This window comes from Elephantulus edwardii, unplaced genomic scaffold (genome assembly GCF_000299155.1).
Source record: "Elephantulus edwardii isolate Elephantulus edwardi_28Jun2011 unplaced genomic scaffold, EleEdw1.0 scaffold00006, whole genome shotgun sequence".
NCBI lineage: Eukaryota > Metazoa > Chordata > Mammalia > Macroscelidea > Macroscelididae > Elephantulus > Elephantulus edwardii.
In genome coordinates, this window is record NW_006399756.1 from 256,007 (window position 1) to 273,838 (window position 17,832).

Genomic DNA, 17,832 nt, shown 5'->3' on the forward strand with positions numbered 1-17,832 from the left:
CAGATAGCAAAGTTTATTGTTGAACTCCTTTCTTATATACCCCTTAAGCTCCAGCTTCTGCTGAAAATTTGTTTTTAAAAGTAACATCTGTTATTTGGCCTTCTTGTTATTAACATTTCTCACACAGATGTTTCTTTCCTTTGTTAACAGACTATAAAACATCTTCTTCTGTGCTTGGTAAGCAGACCTTGACCAGTACATGACTCGTCAACAGTGGACTTTGTCTACTTCCTTGTTCCTTAACTTGCTTTTTACTCGGACTGTGCATAGTTAATATGGAGTACTTAGGCTTATAATATGCTGGCCTTATTCAGGCACCCACAGTTGTAGGCAAGATGGTTGGAGCAAACTCAAGTGCACAGCAGGCTAGGATCTCAGCCTCGGGCCTCAGCTGCCAGTGTCCCACAGGCCAATGAGCCGGTCAGCCTCTCTCCAACCAGACAGCAGTGCCCCGTGCGTGGTTGAGTAAAATGTCCGGTGTGTGGCTTCCCCAGCAAACAGGATCTGGAGCTGAGAAAGAGACCAGGCCAGAATGGGCATGCAACCACAGACTTTCTGCGGCTATAGCAGTGACCAAGTGGTTTTGTGTTTCAATTGATCACACAATCCTAATTAAGGACAAAATAAGGTTCCACTATACCACAAACAGCAACAATGGAGGGAGGAACAGGGATAAGAAGGAGCACTTTGAAATCAGACATCAGAGCAAACTTAAAACTGTAGAAGACTAGGGGAGCCTCTGGTGGCCTAGTGGCAAGGAGCTGCCACTACAATCCCAGAGGCGCACGGTTTGAATCCACCAGATACTCTGCCGCGGAAGGAGGGACAATCTCCTCCTGTACCAGTCAGATCTGATTTGATGGTACCCTCACACAAAAATAATAAAATAAAAATTTAAAAAAAAAACCAAACTGCAGAAGACTGACAAGACACAGTCAAGCAAGAAGGCAAAGTTAAAAAGTTAAAAGGCAACACACAGCAAGACTATTTGAGGGACAGTCAAGGTCTAACACCTAAACAACAAAAGCCCGGAAAGAGAGTAAAGTTGGGAAACTAGAAGGGGGACAGAGCAGAGCATTTCCAGGTTGCTGCGGAGGGTTTTCCACACTGACTGATTCAGCCAGATGCAAACAGCGCGTGGACTCAGAACAACCAAGCGGAGATACACCCCCACCCCCAGGATTAGCACAGGGAGGACAAAACACTAGCAAGAAATGCCAGTACTTAGTCTTTCAAGCTTTCTAAGATATTTTAAAATACTCAGATGATGGGGAGGTGACCTGAAAGGCTTTGGGCTTCCCCATGGCAACATGAAAAAACCTTCAAGCCCCAGGGACTTGTTTTACAACTGGAATTTTTCACCCAGCAGATTGGAAATGTCTGTAACACTCTTCTCATCAGGGACCACAGTGACACAGCAGTTAAGTATCTGGCTGCTAACCAAAAGGTTGGCAGTTTGAATCTGCCAGCTGCTCCAGGAGAGAAAAATGTGGCATCTGCTTCCTCAAGAAGAGACCTAATGGCACCTTCTACTCTCTACAGGGTCACTTTGTGCTGGAAGTGGCTGATGTCAATGACTTTGGGGTTGGATGGTTTTGATTGCAGAACAGTGCCACCTGCACAGATCCCAGTTTCATCACTTCCTTAGCTGGATGAAAAGAGCCTTGGCAGCGCAGTGGTTAAGGAGTTACTACAGAGATATTAGTGACTCTAACTCAGCAGCCACTCCCAGGGAGAAAAAGGAGGCAGTGTGCTTATTCAAGGCCACAGCCTGTGGGACAGCTCTCCTCTGTGCCGTAGGGTGACCAGGAGGTAGAACAACTCAGCGGTGATGAGCTTCCTCTCATAGAAAGGTGGGGACCAGCTGGGGACTGCAGGAGCAAACAGGAGAGCAGCACACCCTGATTCCGGGACATCAGCAGCAAGCATCTTCAAGAAGCACAAGCTGATGGGACAGACTCAGGTACATCAAGTGTGAGGTGTGCAAACAGCTGGAGAATGAGGACAGAGAAAACACACTAGTCACACCCCCACACAACTACATATGCTCATGCCCTTAGACACATGCTCACATGTGTACACACAACCACAACACCCATAACCACATATGCCTGTGCCCTCAGTCACACATCACAATCACTCATACACTAACACAATCATACCCACACACGCTTGTGCTGTCACACCTATCACACGAGTTTACACACTCATGTATGCATACATACACATAATCACACATTCATAGTCACACCTCACAACCATATACACATTCATACACTCAGGGTTCACATACACTCATACTCACGCTCACACACACCTCATACACCATCATGCATTCACAATCTTACACAAACACATGGTCATGCACACAAGCTCGCCCATTCATGCTCACAGACTTACAACACCACACTCAATCTCAACCACACTTGCTCACACCCTTGCATACACTCACATATTCATGCTCACATATTCACACACTTACGTTCCACACACACTCACTCTTATAGACACTCACTCTTATACTCAATCCACACACATTCACACTCACACCTGATGTGCACCCCACTCCCAATCATACATTGTCATGGGCTGAATTTTGTCCTTCAAAAATACATACGTACGTATGATGAAATTCATTGTCACTGAGTCTAAGCCAACTAACTCTTAGCTGACCCTCCAGGGGGTAGTCAGCTGTGAACTGCACAGGAAGAGATTGGCCAGCTTTCTCCAGTGGAGTCACTGGTGAATTCCGACCTCTGGGGAGGTTGACTTAGCAGTGCAACTCCTTAGACTATGTCCCTAAGGCCCTACATGTAATAAAATTTTCTGATGTTCCTCAATGGTTATAAACCAAGCAGTTCGAAAAGAATTAATAAACCAGGCAGTTGTAAAAGAATTAAGGGTGGGCTAGAACACCCATCACAGTCCTGACTGATGTAAGAAGTCTCTCTGGGGTGGGGCATGTACCCCTCAAAGAAAACTAACATCTCATCTTCCACACTGATGGTTCAGTCATGCCTAAAAACAAAAATCCTAGAAGTAACACTGCCAAACAAGTAAACTACAAAAGTATGAGACAACTGGGACATTAACCCTGGTTGAGCACCGCATGATACTGAGGATTCAATGCTAATTTTTACTTATAGGTGATGGCATCATCGTTGACACTTTTTAAAAAGGTTACCCTTATCTTTTAAAGATACACATTAAAATGTCTGTAGATGAAAAGTCGTGTTTAACGCCCAGCAGAGGGAGAACAGGAGTGCTCTGAGATGACACCCACAGAAGATGAGGGCACACAGAGTTCTATGCACTGTGCACATCTGCATATTCTCATCACTCATTTTGTTTGTTTTCAAATAGAAATATGAACACATTCTTTAGAAATACAGTAAACTCAGAAGAAAGGGTCAGCTAAGTGAGTAGGTGCTTTAGGAAAGGGAGGGGTGCACCCACCAGCCTGAGTTTGGGTTTGGGTTTGGTTTCGTTTTGCCAACCAGCACTGTGAATTCTATGGTTTTTTAAGTATATCCACCTATAATGCTGAAAATATATTTTAAAATGTATTAATTTGAAAAAGAAACTGGATCTAGAGTCACGTGGCCCCAGCCTCCCATGGCTCCTTGCTCCCGTCACTGGGTCTATCCCAGTTTGAGGGGTCAGGGTGTCATCCTACCTGGGCGTCTGCACCATCTACAGGGAGGGGCTGGGCCAACAGGTCAATGTCGTCCCCCGTGCTGCCCACGGCCACATAGCTGTAGGAGCCTCGGGTGTATGGGGCACTGTGCCAGCGAGTCCGCAGAACATTTCTGGGTGCAGGGAGCTGTGGGTTTCCTGAATCACAGAAACAAGCATGTTATTACCACACTTTTGTCACATGTGTACAGCCAACTTTCCTCTAAAGGCCAAGCAGATTCCAAAGTGAAAGGCTGGCCAGGGAATAAAACCAAGCTTCAGAGTGTATCAGAAAGAAGCCAGCTAAACTCCAGACACAGACAAGTGTGTGCTAATAAGAAGCGGCACCTACACAAAGCGGCCACACAGAGCAGCAGGCTGCGTAGCAGTGCTGGCCAGGACACTGTCACTTTGCTGTTTGAGCCTCAGCTCCTTTATCTGTAAAAGCCTGGCTGAGAATATCACTTCCTCTGATGTAGAATTTGCAGAAAGGGTTTGTATAGTGTTATCAGTTCCCTGTAAGCAAGGACTAGGGGTGACTCCACTATTACGAGGTGTCTGCCTGGAAGTGCTGAGAGTCACATTCATCTCTAAAGAGCTGGGTCCCCGATGGAGGCTGGCCACCAGCAAGCACAGGGCACTCTCCCTGCAGCAGGGCACATACCTGTCATCCTCCGGAGGACCTGGGTAAGGGACTGAAGCACCTCCTCATCAGACAACGTCTCCATAAACTCGGACTCAAGCCCAGCGATGAACCCACAGAGGACATGGACAGGCCTGTGGGGAGAAAGGCCAGGAGATGGGCTCGGCAGGAGCCAGAGACCACCCCTGGGGCTTCTGACAGCCCACCCAGAGAATGTCAGTCAGTAGTTTTCAAGTGCAGCCCCAATCCTGGAGGTCCCAAGACCCGGTCAGGTCTGTGTAGCCAGAGCCAACTTGATGATTCCATGATGCTAATGGCTACAGCCCCAACCAAAAACAGCATGGCAGAAGCTGTGCTCCTAGCAGTGATGAGGTGGTGGGCCCAAGCTGTGAGCTGGTGCTGATTTCCTCACCACCATACACGTCAGGTTCGCTACAGACAGCATCCATGGGGAAGCAGAGAAGGTTGTTACTTCTAGGACATCCCAACAAGTGTCTTTATTTGACCAATGGGAAAGCACTACCACGGCGTGTGTGTCACAGCTGCCAGCTGAACTAGCCACTTCAGACCTCTGTGTGCTGATTTTGCTTTCAGGGTTGTCAGAAACACACTGCGTCTACCTTTCTGTCTGCCATGGCCGCTCTACACATGCTGTGCTGCCAAATGAGTGGACCTGGAACTTTACCCACTGACCTAATCCCCTCATGCGGAAAGCTTTTCTGATGGTTAAGGTTTGTGTCCACTTGGAGTCCCTGGCTTGGCAGTTACAATGGTCATTCTCTTACTGTGACAGTGTCATTTCCTTGATGAGACTGTACACGATGTAACCACTTCCGCGATGATGTCTGCTGTAGCAACCAGACAGCTGAAAGGGAGTCTCACCAGTGTGTGACAGGCACCCAGCAGAGCTTCGCTGCTTTTGCCACATGTCAGTTTTGTTTTGGCAGTTAATCCAGGTCTTGAATGTGAGCTGTGGCCTGCCTTCTCTGGTGGCCTTGGATTCATTCACTTCACCACCAGTCAGGTCTCTCTTGAGATCTGACCCAAAAGCCTCGGACTTGCTAGACTCTTCAAGTACTTAAGCTTTTTCCTTGAGATTTATTTCTTCTCTCTCACACACACACGCACACACATTCCACCAGAACATTCCAGGTCTTGACACACTGACAGGCTGCATGTGGAAATCTGTCTGTTTCATTGAGGGATTAGAGCTCGGATGTCTGTTACCAGGGCCTTGGAGTACTCCTGAGATCCCACCTGCAGAACTCTCCAGAAACTAGCACCAACAAATCACCACACTGCTGGGACCTCTATGTCAAATGCCTCCCAAACACACACACTCAGGGTGCCGCCTGCAGCTCCCACAGACAAACCTGGGAAAAGTACATACCCAGACAAGGGCAGGACCAAAAAGCCAGAGAGCTTCTTGACCCAGGCGTCCCGCGGCACAGGCGCTCCATCTTCGTCCTGCAGCGGAGACGAGCCCTCCCATACCACCTGCATGTGCTGGCAACCTGGCTTCCAGAAGGGCTTCTCGAACTCGAGGAAGATTTTATTGTTGGTCCCAAAGCCCATTTTCCTGATGGCTCTTGCCTTCTCGGGGGGTAGCGGTGGCTGAAAGAAGGTGTCCAGATGTTCCTTAAGAAAACCTGGAATTCACAATTGGACTCCCCTTACTCACATAGGTCTCTAAAACTGGGCTCTACAACCAATGAGGGCCCTCCTCGTGCCCCAATCCAAGGAATCGGAGAAACAGACTCACAGATGCAGGACTCCAAGCACACTCCCTCTTTCAAAGGCCCATTCGTGTAAGCAATGTTCACCCACCCTACAGTCCACAGCAGGCAGTAAACTGAACAGCACATGACCAGCATGGAGGCAGAGGACAGCTCATCACGTTCCCTGGCTGCTAATTGGTTAGGCAGAGACACTGAACATCATCCCACTCAAACGGTCAGCTAAACCAGGTCTCTCCTTCCTGAGGCGTCTGCCTCTAACCCTCTGTGAGCCACCATGTTCAAGAGTTCCTTTGCAAAAGGGTTACATGCACAGGCTTTATCTAGAAGCTGCAGGAACATTTTTTTAATGACTAGGCAAAGATATTTAATGGTGTGTATCATAACAAATTATGACCAACACAAAAGAAACGGAATCCCAGAACTCTTAATTGTTGTGCTCATGTGAAACCTATAACTAGACCAAGAAGCTGTTGTCTGAACAAATTAAGGAAATGCTGCATGGTTTAAAATTAGGAAAGGCATGTGTCAAGACTGTAGCCTTTCGCCATACCTATTCAATCTGCAAGCTGAGCAAATCATTTGAGAAGCTAGGCTCTATGAAGAAGAATGTGGCATCAGGATTGAAGGAAGACTTACCAACAACCTGCATTGTGCAGATGACACAATCTTGTTTGTTGAAAGTGAAGAGGATTTAAAACACCTGGTGCAGATCAAAGACTACACAATCTTCAGTATAAATTACACCTCAACATCTCAACACTGCTGTTGTTGTTTTTACATACCACAGAGTCAACTATGATTCAGAGAAATTCTATGAACAATAGATCTGAACTCTGATCTATCTTGTGCCATCCTTATCATCTCTGATATGCTCCAACCCATTGTTACAGCTACTGCATCAATTCATCTTGTTGAGGTTCTCTTGTGCTAACACTTCACTTTTCCAAGTACAATGTCCTTCTCCAAGGACGAGCCCCTTCCAGACAACCTCCCCAAAGTGTGTGAGATAAAGTTTCACCATCCTTGTCTCCAGGGAGCACCCTGGTCGCACATTCTCCAAGACAGACTTGTTTGCCCTTTTGGCAGTCCGTGGGATATTCAATATCCACTTCTAACACCATAACTCAAAGGCATTGTCCAACTTCCAGATACACTGGAAGTAACTGGAAAGATATGGCCTGGATCAGATGCACCTTATTGGTTAAACACACTACTGTCAGAGAGAGAGCTCAGTTGGCCTAGTGGACACAAAGTGATGCTACCAAGCCAAAGGCGGTGACTTTAATCCACGGCCCTCAGGCCTGGTTTTAATTGTTTTTGGTCAAACATTCTTCTAGGTCTTATAGCCCTGGTAACTCGTGGTTGCTGTGATACTGAACACTGTGGCACTAATGTGTCAAATGTGATAATGATAATCCGTGGTGGACAGTGTTTGGTGGAGCTCCTCGATTAAAACAAGCTTGGAAGCAGGAGTGGCATCCACCTTGGAAACAGCTTGCCTCCTGAAACCCTATGAACCTGGAGAAACAATGAAAGTCATAAAAGTGTTCAGGTCTTTTGTTCATAGGGTTGTTATGAGTCACCTATGACTCAAAGGCACTTAACAACAACTACAATCTCTTTAGCACTTTGGAGAGGTCCCTATCAATAGATTTTTCCCAGTATAATACATCTTCTTTTTTTTCTTTTCATTTTTTTAAATTTTTTTTTAGTACAATACATCTTCTAATTTCTCGACTGCTAGTACTAAAATTAAGAAAATAAAAATCCTCACCACTGGAACAATAGGCAACATCATAATGTATGAAGAAAAGATTGAAGTTGTCAACAATTTCATTTTGCTTGAATCCACAATCAGCACCCAGGGGATCAGTAGTCACAAAAATTTTACAAAATATGTTACATTGGCAAAATCTGCTGATAGGGACTTCTCCAAAGTGCTGAAGAGCAATGGTGTCAGTTTTAAAAGTAAGCTGTGTTTTACTGCAAAGGTGGTCAAGAAGCTCTCTAAAGTGTTAAGAAACAAAGATGTCAGTTTAAAGGCTAGGTGAACCTGATCCAAGGCATGGTATTTCCAATGCCTTTGTATCTAAAAGTTGGACAATGAATAAGGATGACAGAAGAAGGATCTATATCATTGAATTGAGGTGTTGGAGAAGAGTCTCCTGGACTGTCAAGGAATAAATAAACCTGGCTTCAAGGAAGTGCAGCCAAGGTGCTCCTTAGCGGCAAGGACGGTGAATGGGAATGTCAGGAATGCCCAGTCCTTGGGAGAAGATCTTATGCTGAGAAAGGTGGAGGGTCAGAAAAAGAAGGGAAGACCCCTAACAAGATGGGCTGACCCAGTAACTGTAGCAATGGGCTGGAAAATATCAAGAGTTGGTAAGGATGGTACAGGACAGGCCAAGGTTCAGATCTGCTGTTCACAGGATCAGTATGAGTTGTACCCTTACAACTCAATGACACCTAACAATTACAGGAAAATTATTCTGCGGGGGGGGGGGGGAGAAATTCCTAAAACAACAAATTGAAAGTAAATCTTCGCAGCACAATTTAAGAGAAAAAGAGCTCTTGAAAGTACATAAGAAATGATGAACAGCTAGAAAATGAGGCAGAGACCTCAGGTCCGAGGGCCTGGAGGCATCCTTCTCAAGCAGGCTCATCTGCCAGGCTTGCACCCAGCAACGTTCTCCACAAGAACTGATCCGGAGGCATGGATGCATGTTTTCAAATGTACTTGAAAAACATTAAATGAGGCAGAAAACGGGAAGTTAGCCAAATTTCCACAAAAGGTTACTAAATGACAACACGTACAAACAGAAAGAATCCTGCCTGGCAGTAAGAAAAGACTGTGTGACAATGGAGTAGGAATTGTAACCCATGTCTGCTGATCAAATTCCCCTCTGTCAGTTCCCAGCAGGAATTCAGTAATAGGACTGCAGAAATGAGCAAGCGCTGGTAAGGAGAGAGCGAGTGAGCAGCACCATTAATGTTAATTAAGTAAAATAAAATTTAAAAAACAAAGCAAACCTATGTGCTCACTTGGAAACAGTGACATCAATGTATCAAGCTAAGAACCAAGGCAACTCAGGAGCAAGATGGATGGAGAGAAGTGACTCCGTTTGTAGGCGGAGAGGTACATAAAGCATGCCTGTCCTCAAGTCATGACCTAGCACTGTCCCAAAGGACACAAACTGCAGTGGCCCCTCAGGAGGCCACTTGCCTCCCTTTGGCCACACCAAGATTGTTCCTCATGTCAGCTTTGGTATTGCTAATTTTGTGAACCTAGGCAATTAATTGCTTTGTCCAAATTTCCAAATTTGTCAAGCAGAGAAAGTGCCAGGTAGGAGGCAGTGAGCCTAAATGGGCACTGTGCCACCATGGTGCCTCCAGAGGACCACTGGTCAATAAGGGGTAGCTACAAGTCTGTCACCTTCAAGCTCTACCCTATTCAAAGCCATTTCTACTCCAAGACTTACAGTATCGGATCCAGAATTAAACAGGATTATAACTGCAACTCTATCCACAGGTTAACAGCAGAGTTAATCTTGACACCTGGCTTTTTAATGCCTTTTCCTCCTGACAAAAAAGTGAAGCTGGCTACACTCTAAAGGCATCTTGATCCTTTCCAGCTACCTCAGAAGTAGCAAAGCACATGCTTGCTGATTCTCTTTTAGACTCAAAGAACTCGGGTACATAAAATGTTGTTGTTGTTGTGTACCATCGAGTTGGATCCAACTCACAGTTGATCCTGCAATGGGTTTTCAAAGGCTGTAAGTCACATGGGAGGAGACTGTTCAACTTTCTCCTGTGGAACAGCCGGTGGATTCGAATCACCTGCCTTTGGCTTGGCAGCACAGCTCCCTAGAATACATAATACATTCCTTCTGTCTACCTGGAAGGGCATAAAAACAATAATCTATCTGGAAAGTGTCACAGGTACTACACATGGATAGTACTACAAGGTTTGCATTTACTCAGGTTTCTCTGAAGCAGACTTGCTAATCTACTTTTGAAAAATTAGCCACTGAACGCTATGGAGCCCAGCTCTGCTCCAACATGCAGTAATCCTATGTAAGGGGGGCAGGTCTACCTGCCAACAGTGAAGTTTCCTGGAAAATGCAAGCCTAGCAGCAAAGCACACACCCCAGTGATCACTCTTCCCCAGGACAAGTCTGGGCCCCAGTGTGCAGGGTGTGGGCTGCATGTCTGGGTGGAGGCTAACCCCTACCTAAGGGCACAGTGAGGATGACGTGATGTGCTGGGAAGCAGTCCCCATCCTCGCACTCTACTAGCACAGGAAACGTCTCCCCAGGAACCTTCTCCTCTTGGAAGGACCCATTCCAGTGAATCGTCTTCACAGGCTTGTTGAAAAGCAGGGCGTCCTTGGGCAGGGAGGCTGCTAGGCGGCTGGTGAGTCCCTCGTAGCCCCTAGGGGTCAGGAAGCCACAAGAGCTGAGAGAGCTGGTCTTGAGAAGGGTGGCTGTCTGAAGTAGACCCTGAAACCCTCATACCGCCCTAAGGGCCAGAACCACCTCCTCAGAAGAAGCCACTAAGCTTCCTCCTGATTTGCAGAGTACTGCTCTGTTCAGCTGTGGAGTATGGGGGTGGGGGTATTAGGGGGCAGAAAGGGAGGACCCGGGGCTGGCCTCACCCAGAGAAAGGGGGTCGGGATGCATGGAGGGAGGGCCTGGAGCTGGCCTCACCTCAGGAGGTGGTGTTAGGGTTCAAGAGGGAGAGCCTAGAACTGGCCTCACCCAGGAAAGTGGGGGCCAGGGTGCAGGAGGAGGGCCTGGAGCTGGCCTCACTTGAGGTGGTGTCAGGGTGCAGGAAGGGAGGGCTTGGAGCTGGCCTCACCCCAGGAGGTGGTGTTAGGGTTCAGGAGGGACAGCCTAGAATTGGCCTCACCCAAGAAGGGGGGGTCAGGGTGCAGGAGCAGGGCCTGGCGCTGGCCTTAACCTAGGAGGTGGTGTTAGGGTTCAGGAGGAAGAGCCTAGAACTGGCCTCACCCAGGGAGGGGTTCAGGGTACAGGAGCAGGGCCTGGCACTGGCTTCATTCCACCCCTGCTGCTCCTAAGCCGAGGTGCTTAACTTGGGACACGCCGCAGGGATGCTAATGAAGACAAAGACCCCCAAGAACAAAGCACTTGAACCACAAATGTGTAGGCCCCTGATTGGGAGCCTTGAGTGGACAAAAGGTCCAGTTAGACACAACAGGGTACAGTTGAGGCAGCCTGGCAGGAGGGGCCACCCAGAAGATCCCAAGCACCCAACTCAGAGAAGGGAGTGTCTGGCCATCTCTGCAGCCGCTCACATAGAACTGGATGCAGGAGGCTCCAAAACATGGAAAGAAGAAAGGGTGGCAGGACTTCTTCCCTTCTTTCAATCACGTTCTCTTCTAAATAACTCTTCCTTAAATGGACAAAACCAAGGAAAGGCTACAGCTTCTCTGAAACAGGGAAGGGCAAAGAGCCTTCTGCCCATTTCTGCCTCCCAGAGCCAGAGGGACAGGACCCGGGCTAGGCGGGAGTGGGAGAGCCTCACACATACCCCTGGAAAGTGCAGTCCAGCCCTGGCAGCATGGTGTACTCCCCAAAAGGCCTGAGGGCTACCAGGTCCAAGCTGTGTGTGCCGCTCACACAGCACTCCAGGTTGAAGAGGCTGTTGAGAATGGCCAGCTTGAGCTTCTTGGTCTCCTGCTCCTCTGTCCAGTCGGCCAAGCGCCGGCTGATCTCCTGCTTCAGGTACTCTCCAACGCTAGGGACAGGGGCTGTGGCCACATGCAGGAACTCTCGCGTCTGGTCAAGCAGAGCATAGAACAGATCGGCCACTTCCGCCACCAGCTCGAGGCTCACGCTCCGACCAGAGCTGGCATATGTCACGCAGGGCAGGCCCAAGTGGCCGCCCAGCTCCACCTGCTGGTTCTCCTCAGACAGCTCCTTCTCCCCCAGCAGCCCATACTCGGAGGCCAGCTGGAAAACGGGGTTGCCTTTGGACGGCCCATGGATCCAGTGTGCACCTGTGTCGACCACGGCACCTGGGAAGGGACAGAGGTGCTGCCTGAGGTGGTCTCTTCGGCCATGGTCCTCTGGAAACGAGACTACACCCACCTCCCAGCGGGGCCCCACACCCGCCAGTCAGAGTTGGCAAAAAGGCCTCAGAAAGACAGGCTGGCCTGGTATGGCACTGTCGGGGACGCCAGGGCCAAGTGTCTGCCCACAGGGGCAGAATGGGGCCTCCAAACACTCCAGGCGGGAAGGTCCCTTCCCTATTACTCTGGAGAGAGGGACCCCGAAAACTCGGGCTGAAAAAGTGGGAGCGAGGTGAGGGTTCATTCTGTGCGCCAGACAAGCGCCAGCCAGGCCAGGTTCACCGTGGGGCGCAGGCCCAGGCCAAAGGTCAGCCAAGCTCCAGGGCACCACCTGGGTGCCGGGAAGGGGCTCGGGGGAGGGGTTTCGACAAAGAGCTCCGGCTAAGTGCCGTTACCCAACATGCGCTCCGAGCGGATGCGGCCCCCTGCGCGACCGGTGGCCTCCAAGACCCTCACGTGCGGCAAGGCCGGGTGCCGGCAGAGCCTTTGCGCCGCGCCCAGCCCCGCGATGCCACCGCCCACCACGAGCACTTGCGGGCGGCGGCCCTGGGCTTCCACGTCGCCGCCAGCCGACTGCATCGCGCCGGCCCGCGCAGTTCTGATGCGTCCCGGCTGGAGGCCCTGGGATCTCTGCGCGCCCGCGCGCCCCGGCGAGCCTAGGCCAATGAAAGGGAAGGGCCGGGAGCCTTAAGGGTCCAGGGGGCGTGGGTGGAGTGTGGCCTAGGGTGAGGGGGGGTCTGGGGGGCGGGAATAGGGTGGGGCGGGGCCTGGGGGGGGTGGGTCTGGGGGCGGGAATGGAATGGGGAGGGGGGATGGGATGGGCGTGGCCTGGGGTGGAGAGGCTCGGGGACGAGGCCCGGGGGCGGGGCCTAGGACGACGTTTAAGGGGCGAGGAGAGGGCGCAGCGTGTGCCAGGGCCAGGTGAGGAAGCGTTGGAGTTGGGCTCTGATCTGGAAGGGGAGGCGAGGATCCCACACAGTGCCAGGGTCCGGGAGGAGACTTGTGGGTGCACTGAAGGCCGCAAAGGCACTTCCCTCCTGCTGGCTTCTGTAATCTGTGAGCACCTTCATCTTCAGCCTCTGCCCACCAGAGGGTCCAGGTACAAGCTCTAATCTTTGTGAGACCCACTCACTTCTGTTAGGCCTCAACACGTCGGTGCGTCGGGGGGTGCGGGCTGCTGAGTACGGCTCACATAACACCAAGCGGTGCGTGTAGGTGAGAACGTGTGCACCCGTGAGATGCGTACTTTGGAGCATGTTGTCAGGAGAGGCCAGTTCATGCTGGGAGGGTCAGTGAAAGAGGAAGATTCTCAGAGATAGGTTGACAAAGTGACTGCAACACTGAGTCTGGTGTGCAGACCTTTTGTTCTCAGGTGGACTCCTGGGCACCAGGCAACAGCCCTTGCTCCTAAGGAGCGTCCTGCCTGCACTTCTTGAAAAACAGATGTTCTTGCAACAGTGAATGAATGGAAACCCAAAGTCTCTGTACATTTTCATTGAAATTAATAATAAACTGAAAAAAAATACTTTATATTGATTTGCATAAAAAAAAAACACAAACAGATGTTCGTTCTGACTGACCATGGATGGTGTGGTCAGTGTTCTTCACTGGTATGGACTGAATAGTGAATGATCCCTCATGATCCAATAAACCAAGTAGTTTAAGGAGGACTAAGGTGAAATGCAACACTCTTAAATGGCTGATCTAAAGTAAAACTCGTTACCTTCAGCGTGGCCTGTAACACCTTTCATCTCAGTAGAGGTTAAAGGAGAGGAAAGTGGACTGAGAAGGGGTGACCTCAGGACCACTAGGAATGGAGTGGCTCTTTTTAGACCAGGATCCCTGTACAACAAACTTCCTTGATCCACAGGAAGGCCAACACACAGAGAGGGCTCAGGGAAGGCCAGGCCTACAGAGGTTGAAGCAGACAAAGACGTTACCACTGACAGAGAGAGAGCCTTCCCCTAGAGCCTGGGTCCAGAACTCGGACATCTACCCTCCTCAAGTGCAAGAAAATAAATTCCTGTTTGTTAAAGCCATCCACATGGTATCTCTATTACAGACTGACCAAGTAACTAAGACCTTCACCCGTCATCATTCAAAGGCATGTTTAGTTCCTTGGTGGTTCTTATTCATTGTCCAGCTTTCACAAGCATTTGAGAGAGCTCTGATAGCTTAATGGATAAGGGGTTGTGCTGCCAACCCAAAGACAAGCAGTTCAAGTTCACTAGCTGCTCTGTGGGAGACAAACAGGCAGTCTCTTCCTGTGTGATTTACAGCCCCTGAAAACCCACTGGAGGGTCAGCTCTGAGTTGGTTCCAACTCAACAGCATACACTGATAAATAACAACATGATTTGGGGTGTCTTAGTCCTCAAAGTCAAGAGGTCTTTTGCAGCAGATTTGCCAAGGGCAACACGTCTGATTTTCCTCACTGCTCCTTCCATGGGTATTGCTTGTGCACCATATAATTTATTGTCGTGGAGTCTGAGTTAACTCATAGCTGACCTTTCCAAGGCTGTGAGGAAATTGCCCATCTTTGTCCCTCAGTGTCTTTGGTGAATTCAAAGCACCAGAGAGGTGTGAGCCGCTCAGTTTTTTACAGACTAAGTCAACAGGGATCCCCATGGATCATTTAACTAGGGCATAAAACAATACTTAACAAGGTTAAGATAATAAGGCAAAGGGCAGTTGTCTTCCCATGCCCTAATTCCACTTGCCACACCTACAGCTCTCTCAGGTGGTGTCCCTCCAGCCTCCTGCTAGAATTCATGTCCCAGTATGATGGCAGCTGGAGAAGAGGCTCTGGCCACTTGTGAGGCCCCTATACCACCATGTTAGGGGCCTTTCTGTGCAACTCTCTGCCGTGCTTAGCACTGCCCTTCCACCTTCATCAGTCACCTATGGAGGACAGGACAGGGACTTGGGACCCTGCAGTCCATGCTGCAAACTCCTACCGTTCAGTGTCCTTTACTGCAGTCTCTCTTGCTTGCTTCTTTTCCCCACAATGTGTTCTTTTTTCTTCATTTACTCTTATGTTTTAGGAGAGCACATAATCCCTTTGAGAAGAGGATGTGGGAGGTTAATATTTTAAGCTACTACAGTAGTAATAATCCTGAAAATAAAAATGTCTTTATTTTGTCCTTACATAATTAGTCATTTACAAAGCATGTACTGTTTCTAACTTAAAAATCTTTTTCTGTAAGATTTCTCATGTCTAAGGCTCCTGAATCTCCTCTCTTCTAGAGATGCTATTGTGAAATTCAAAGTATCCTGCTCTCTAACCATTGTAGGTGGCCTGCTTATTTCTCTCTGGAAGCTTTTAGATCTCTTTTAGTGACTTGCTTTGATATGACTGCAGTATAAAGAATTACTTATATGACCCTTCTAGCTGTGCAAAGTAGGTGTTTGTGGCCCACTAAAGGAATTATATAGCTTGCAGAAAATATAAGGAGATGTATGTCACCTTGTGAGGGTTGTCGTTTTTGTGGTTGTTAGGTGCCGTCAAGTTGAGTACAACACAGAGCAACCCTATAAACAACAGAACTGAACCTTGCTCTATCCTGTGCCTCCTTCCCATCTCTTATCTTACCATCTCTGTTATGATATGCTTGAGCTCACTGTTACAGGGTCAAACCCTCTCCCCGAGGGTCTTCTTCTCCTTCTCTGACCCTCCACTTTTCCAAGCCTGATAGCCTCTTCCAAGAACTAGTCCCTCCTAACAACATGACCAACATATGTAAGACAAAGCTTACCCATCCTGGGATCTTCAATACTCCAGCACCACAACTTAAAGGCATCAATTCTTCTTCTGTCATCCTTCCTCACTGTCCAATTTTCAGATATATAGCAAGTAATTGAAAAGACCATTGCTTAAAGTGAAGAAAAAAAAACAAACCAAACATACAAAAACCCATTGCTTAAATGAAGGGTACCTTAGTCTCTACGTTAATGCAAATAACGTGTAAGTGACCCTAACAAGAGTGGAGGGAACTGATAAATTTTTCCATTCTAGTTAAAGTAAACTGAGCTGTTCCAGACATGGAAAGTAAGAGCTCATTAACATCAAGAAATAAAGAGTCAAGAGTAGATTGTATCCTTTGGAATATCCCTGTACTGACAATGTCCTGTACTTAGAAAATGCATGCACACAGAGAGTGAGAGAGAATCCAGCATCCCTGTCCTGGGAACCTCCATACTTAAACACAGAGAACGCAGGATCACACACACACACACACACACACACACTCTGTTGTTGCTTGCTGTTATTTGCCGTCAAACTCTTGCGACTCATTGCAACCCTACGTTCATCTGCTCTGAGCCCTGTTCTATTCTGAGCCAACCTTATTGTCTCTGGCACACATCCCCTCCCCCATCACTCTAGTCACTGAGTCAATCCATCTCATCCAGGGTCTTCCTCTCTTGAGCTGTCCTTCCATCCTCCCAAGCATGATATCCCTTTTCAAGGACTGGTCTGTCCTTGCAACATGTCCACAGTATGTCAGACGAAGCTTTACAGAAAGAAAACGAGAGAGACACAACCAACACAGAGAATACGCTGTAACATAGAGACCACATGAGGCAGAGAGACTCCTAACAGTAAAGGCTGCGGTGGGCTCTGGGACCATGATGTGAGGGCACTGAAGAACCCAGGAAAGGAGGCTTACTGGCAGAGTGGGTGCCTCCAGATACTTGGAACTGGGTTTGCTGACAGAGCTGAAGCTGAGCACTAACAGGCGAAGTTTACTGTGGAGTCAGGCCTCCTGAGCATTTGGTAACAGAGCTAAAGAGCTTTATACCACTTGCACAAGCAGAGCATAGGCCAAGCTGGGCACTGACGTCCAGAGGGACCTGGCTACAGGACAGATGTGAAGACATATCCTGAAAGATAAGAAGAGGGTGTCCTGAGTAGGAAAACTGTATCCTGAGTGTTCTCAAACCTGAGTCACAACCTCTTCCATAATCCCCACAACCATGGAGCATGTGTGTGTCAGGTACAGTCATCGTCAAGAATGCCATGGGGAGGAGGGCTGGGAAAAGGTGGAAAGAGGTCTGTCTGACCTCAGCCCCACAGGAATCAACTTGGTTGTATGGTGATTCTGTCTCTGCAGGAAGCTGGAGGATGCCAGAATCCTACCCCAGCCATCCTAGTGAATCTATTCTCATATACAGTTCTGTGTACCCAGCAGCCTCCTTGTCTCAACATTACAGTCTATTTCTACCCACGACTTCTCAGCATGCTGCTACCTCTTCCTGGAATCCCTGTAGTAGGCTGTTGGATACTCATGATTGGTCCTTGCGGGCTCTTCAATTTCCCACCTCTTTACCTTTTGCTATACTTTTGAGAAATTTCACTGAGCTTATTAAACTTCCAATCGTCAACTGAGATTTTGAATTTCTGCTTAATAGTGCGTTTGGAGATGGGAGCTGTTGGCTGAGGAACCCAGGTGGCATCTCCATGTCTTCCCCTTTTGGCTGGTCACGTGTCCCAAAGAGAAGACTTTAAGTTCCGGAGCTGAGAAGTGAAGCAGGAGAAAGGTTAGCGAGCAAGTGGGTGGCACCTCCGCCTGCCTGTATTTCCGCAAGCCTTGGTCCCGAGCCCTCCTAGCCCCGCCCCCAGCCTTGATCCCGTTCCCGGACCCTCGGAGCCCCGCCCCCAGCCTCGATCCCGTTCCCGGACCCTCG

At 48.7% G+C, this 17,832-nt stretch overlaps 1 protein-coding gene across 1 annotated transcript; it reads right to left on the reverse strand.

Annotated features, from left to right (window-relative positions):
* Positions 1-387: 387 nt before the first annotated feature.
* Positions 388-12,727, reverse strand: PAOX (polyamine oxidase (exo-N4-amino)). Its single transcript, XM_006880110.1, has 7 exons — positions 12,544-12,727; positions 11,608-12,094; positions 10,289-10,488; positions 5,709-5,967; positions 4,340-4,452; positions 3,677-3,834; positions 388-510 (listed from the first exon to the last, which is right to left on the reverse strand). The coding sequence occupies exons 1-7, from the start codon at positions 12,725-12,727 to the stop codon at positions 388-390; spliced, it is 1,524 nt and encodes a 507-aa protein (XP_006880172.1).
* Positions 12,728-17,832: the final 5,105 nt, after the last annotated feature.

What these genes read in the sequence shown, in the direction of transcription:
- PAOX (XM_006880110.1), bottom strand. Translation starts at nt 12,727, where the DNA reads ATGCAGTCGGCTGGCGGCGACGTGGAAGCCCAGGGCCGCCGCCCGCAA. An exon ending in CCGCTCGGAGCGCATGTTGG is followed by an intron (nt 12,095 to 12,543) that starts GTAACGGCACTT and finishes GTCCCTTCCCAG; the next exon opens with GTGCCGTGGTCGACACAGGT. An exon ending in TAGATGGTGCAGACGCCCAG is followed by an intron (nt 511 to 3,676) that starts GTAGGATGACAC and finishes TCTCTTTCTCAG; the next exon opens with CTCCAGATCCTGTTTGCTGG.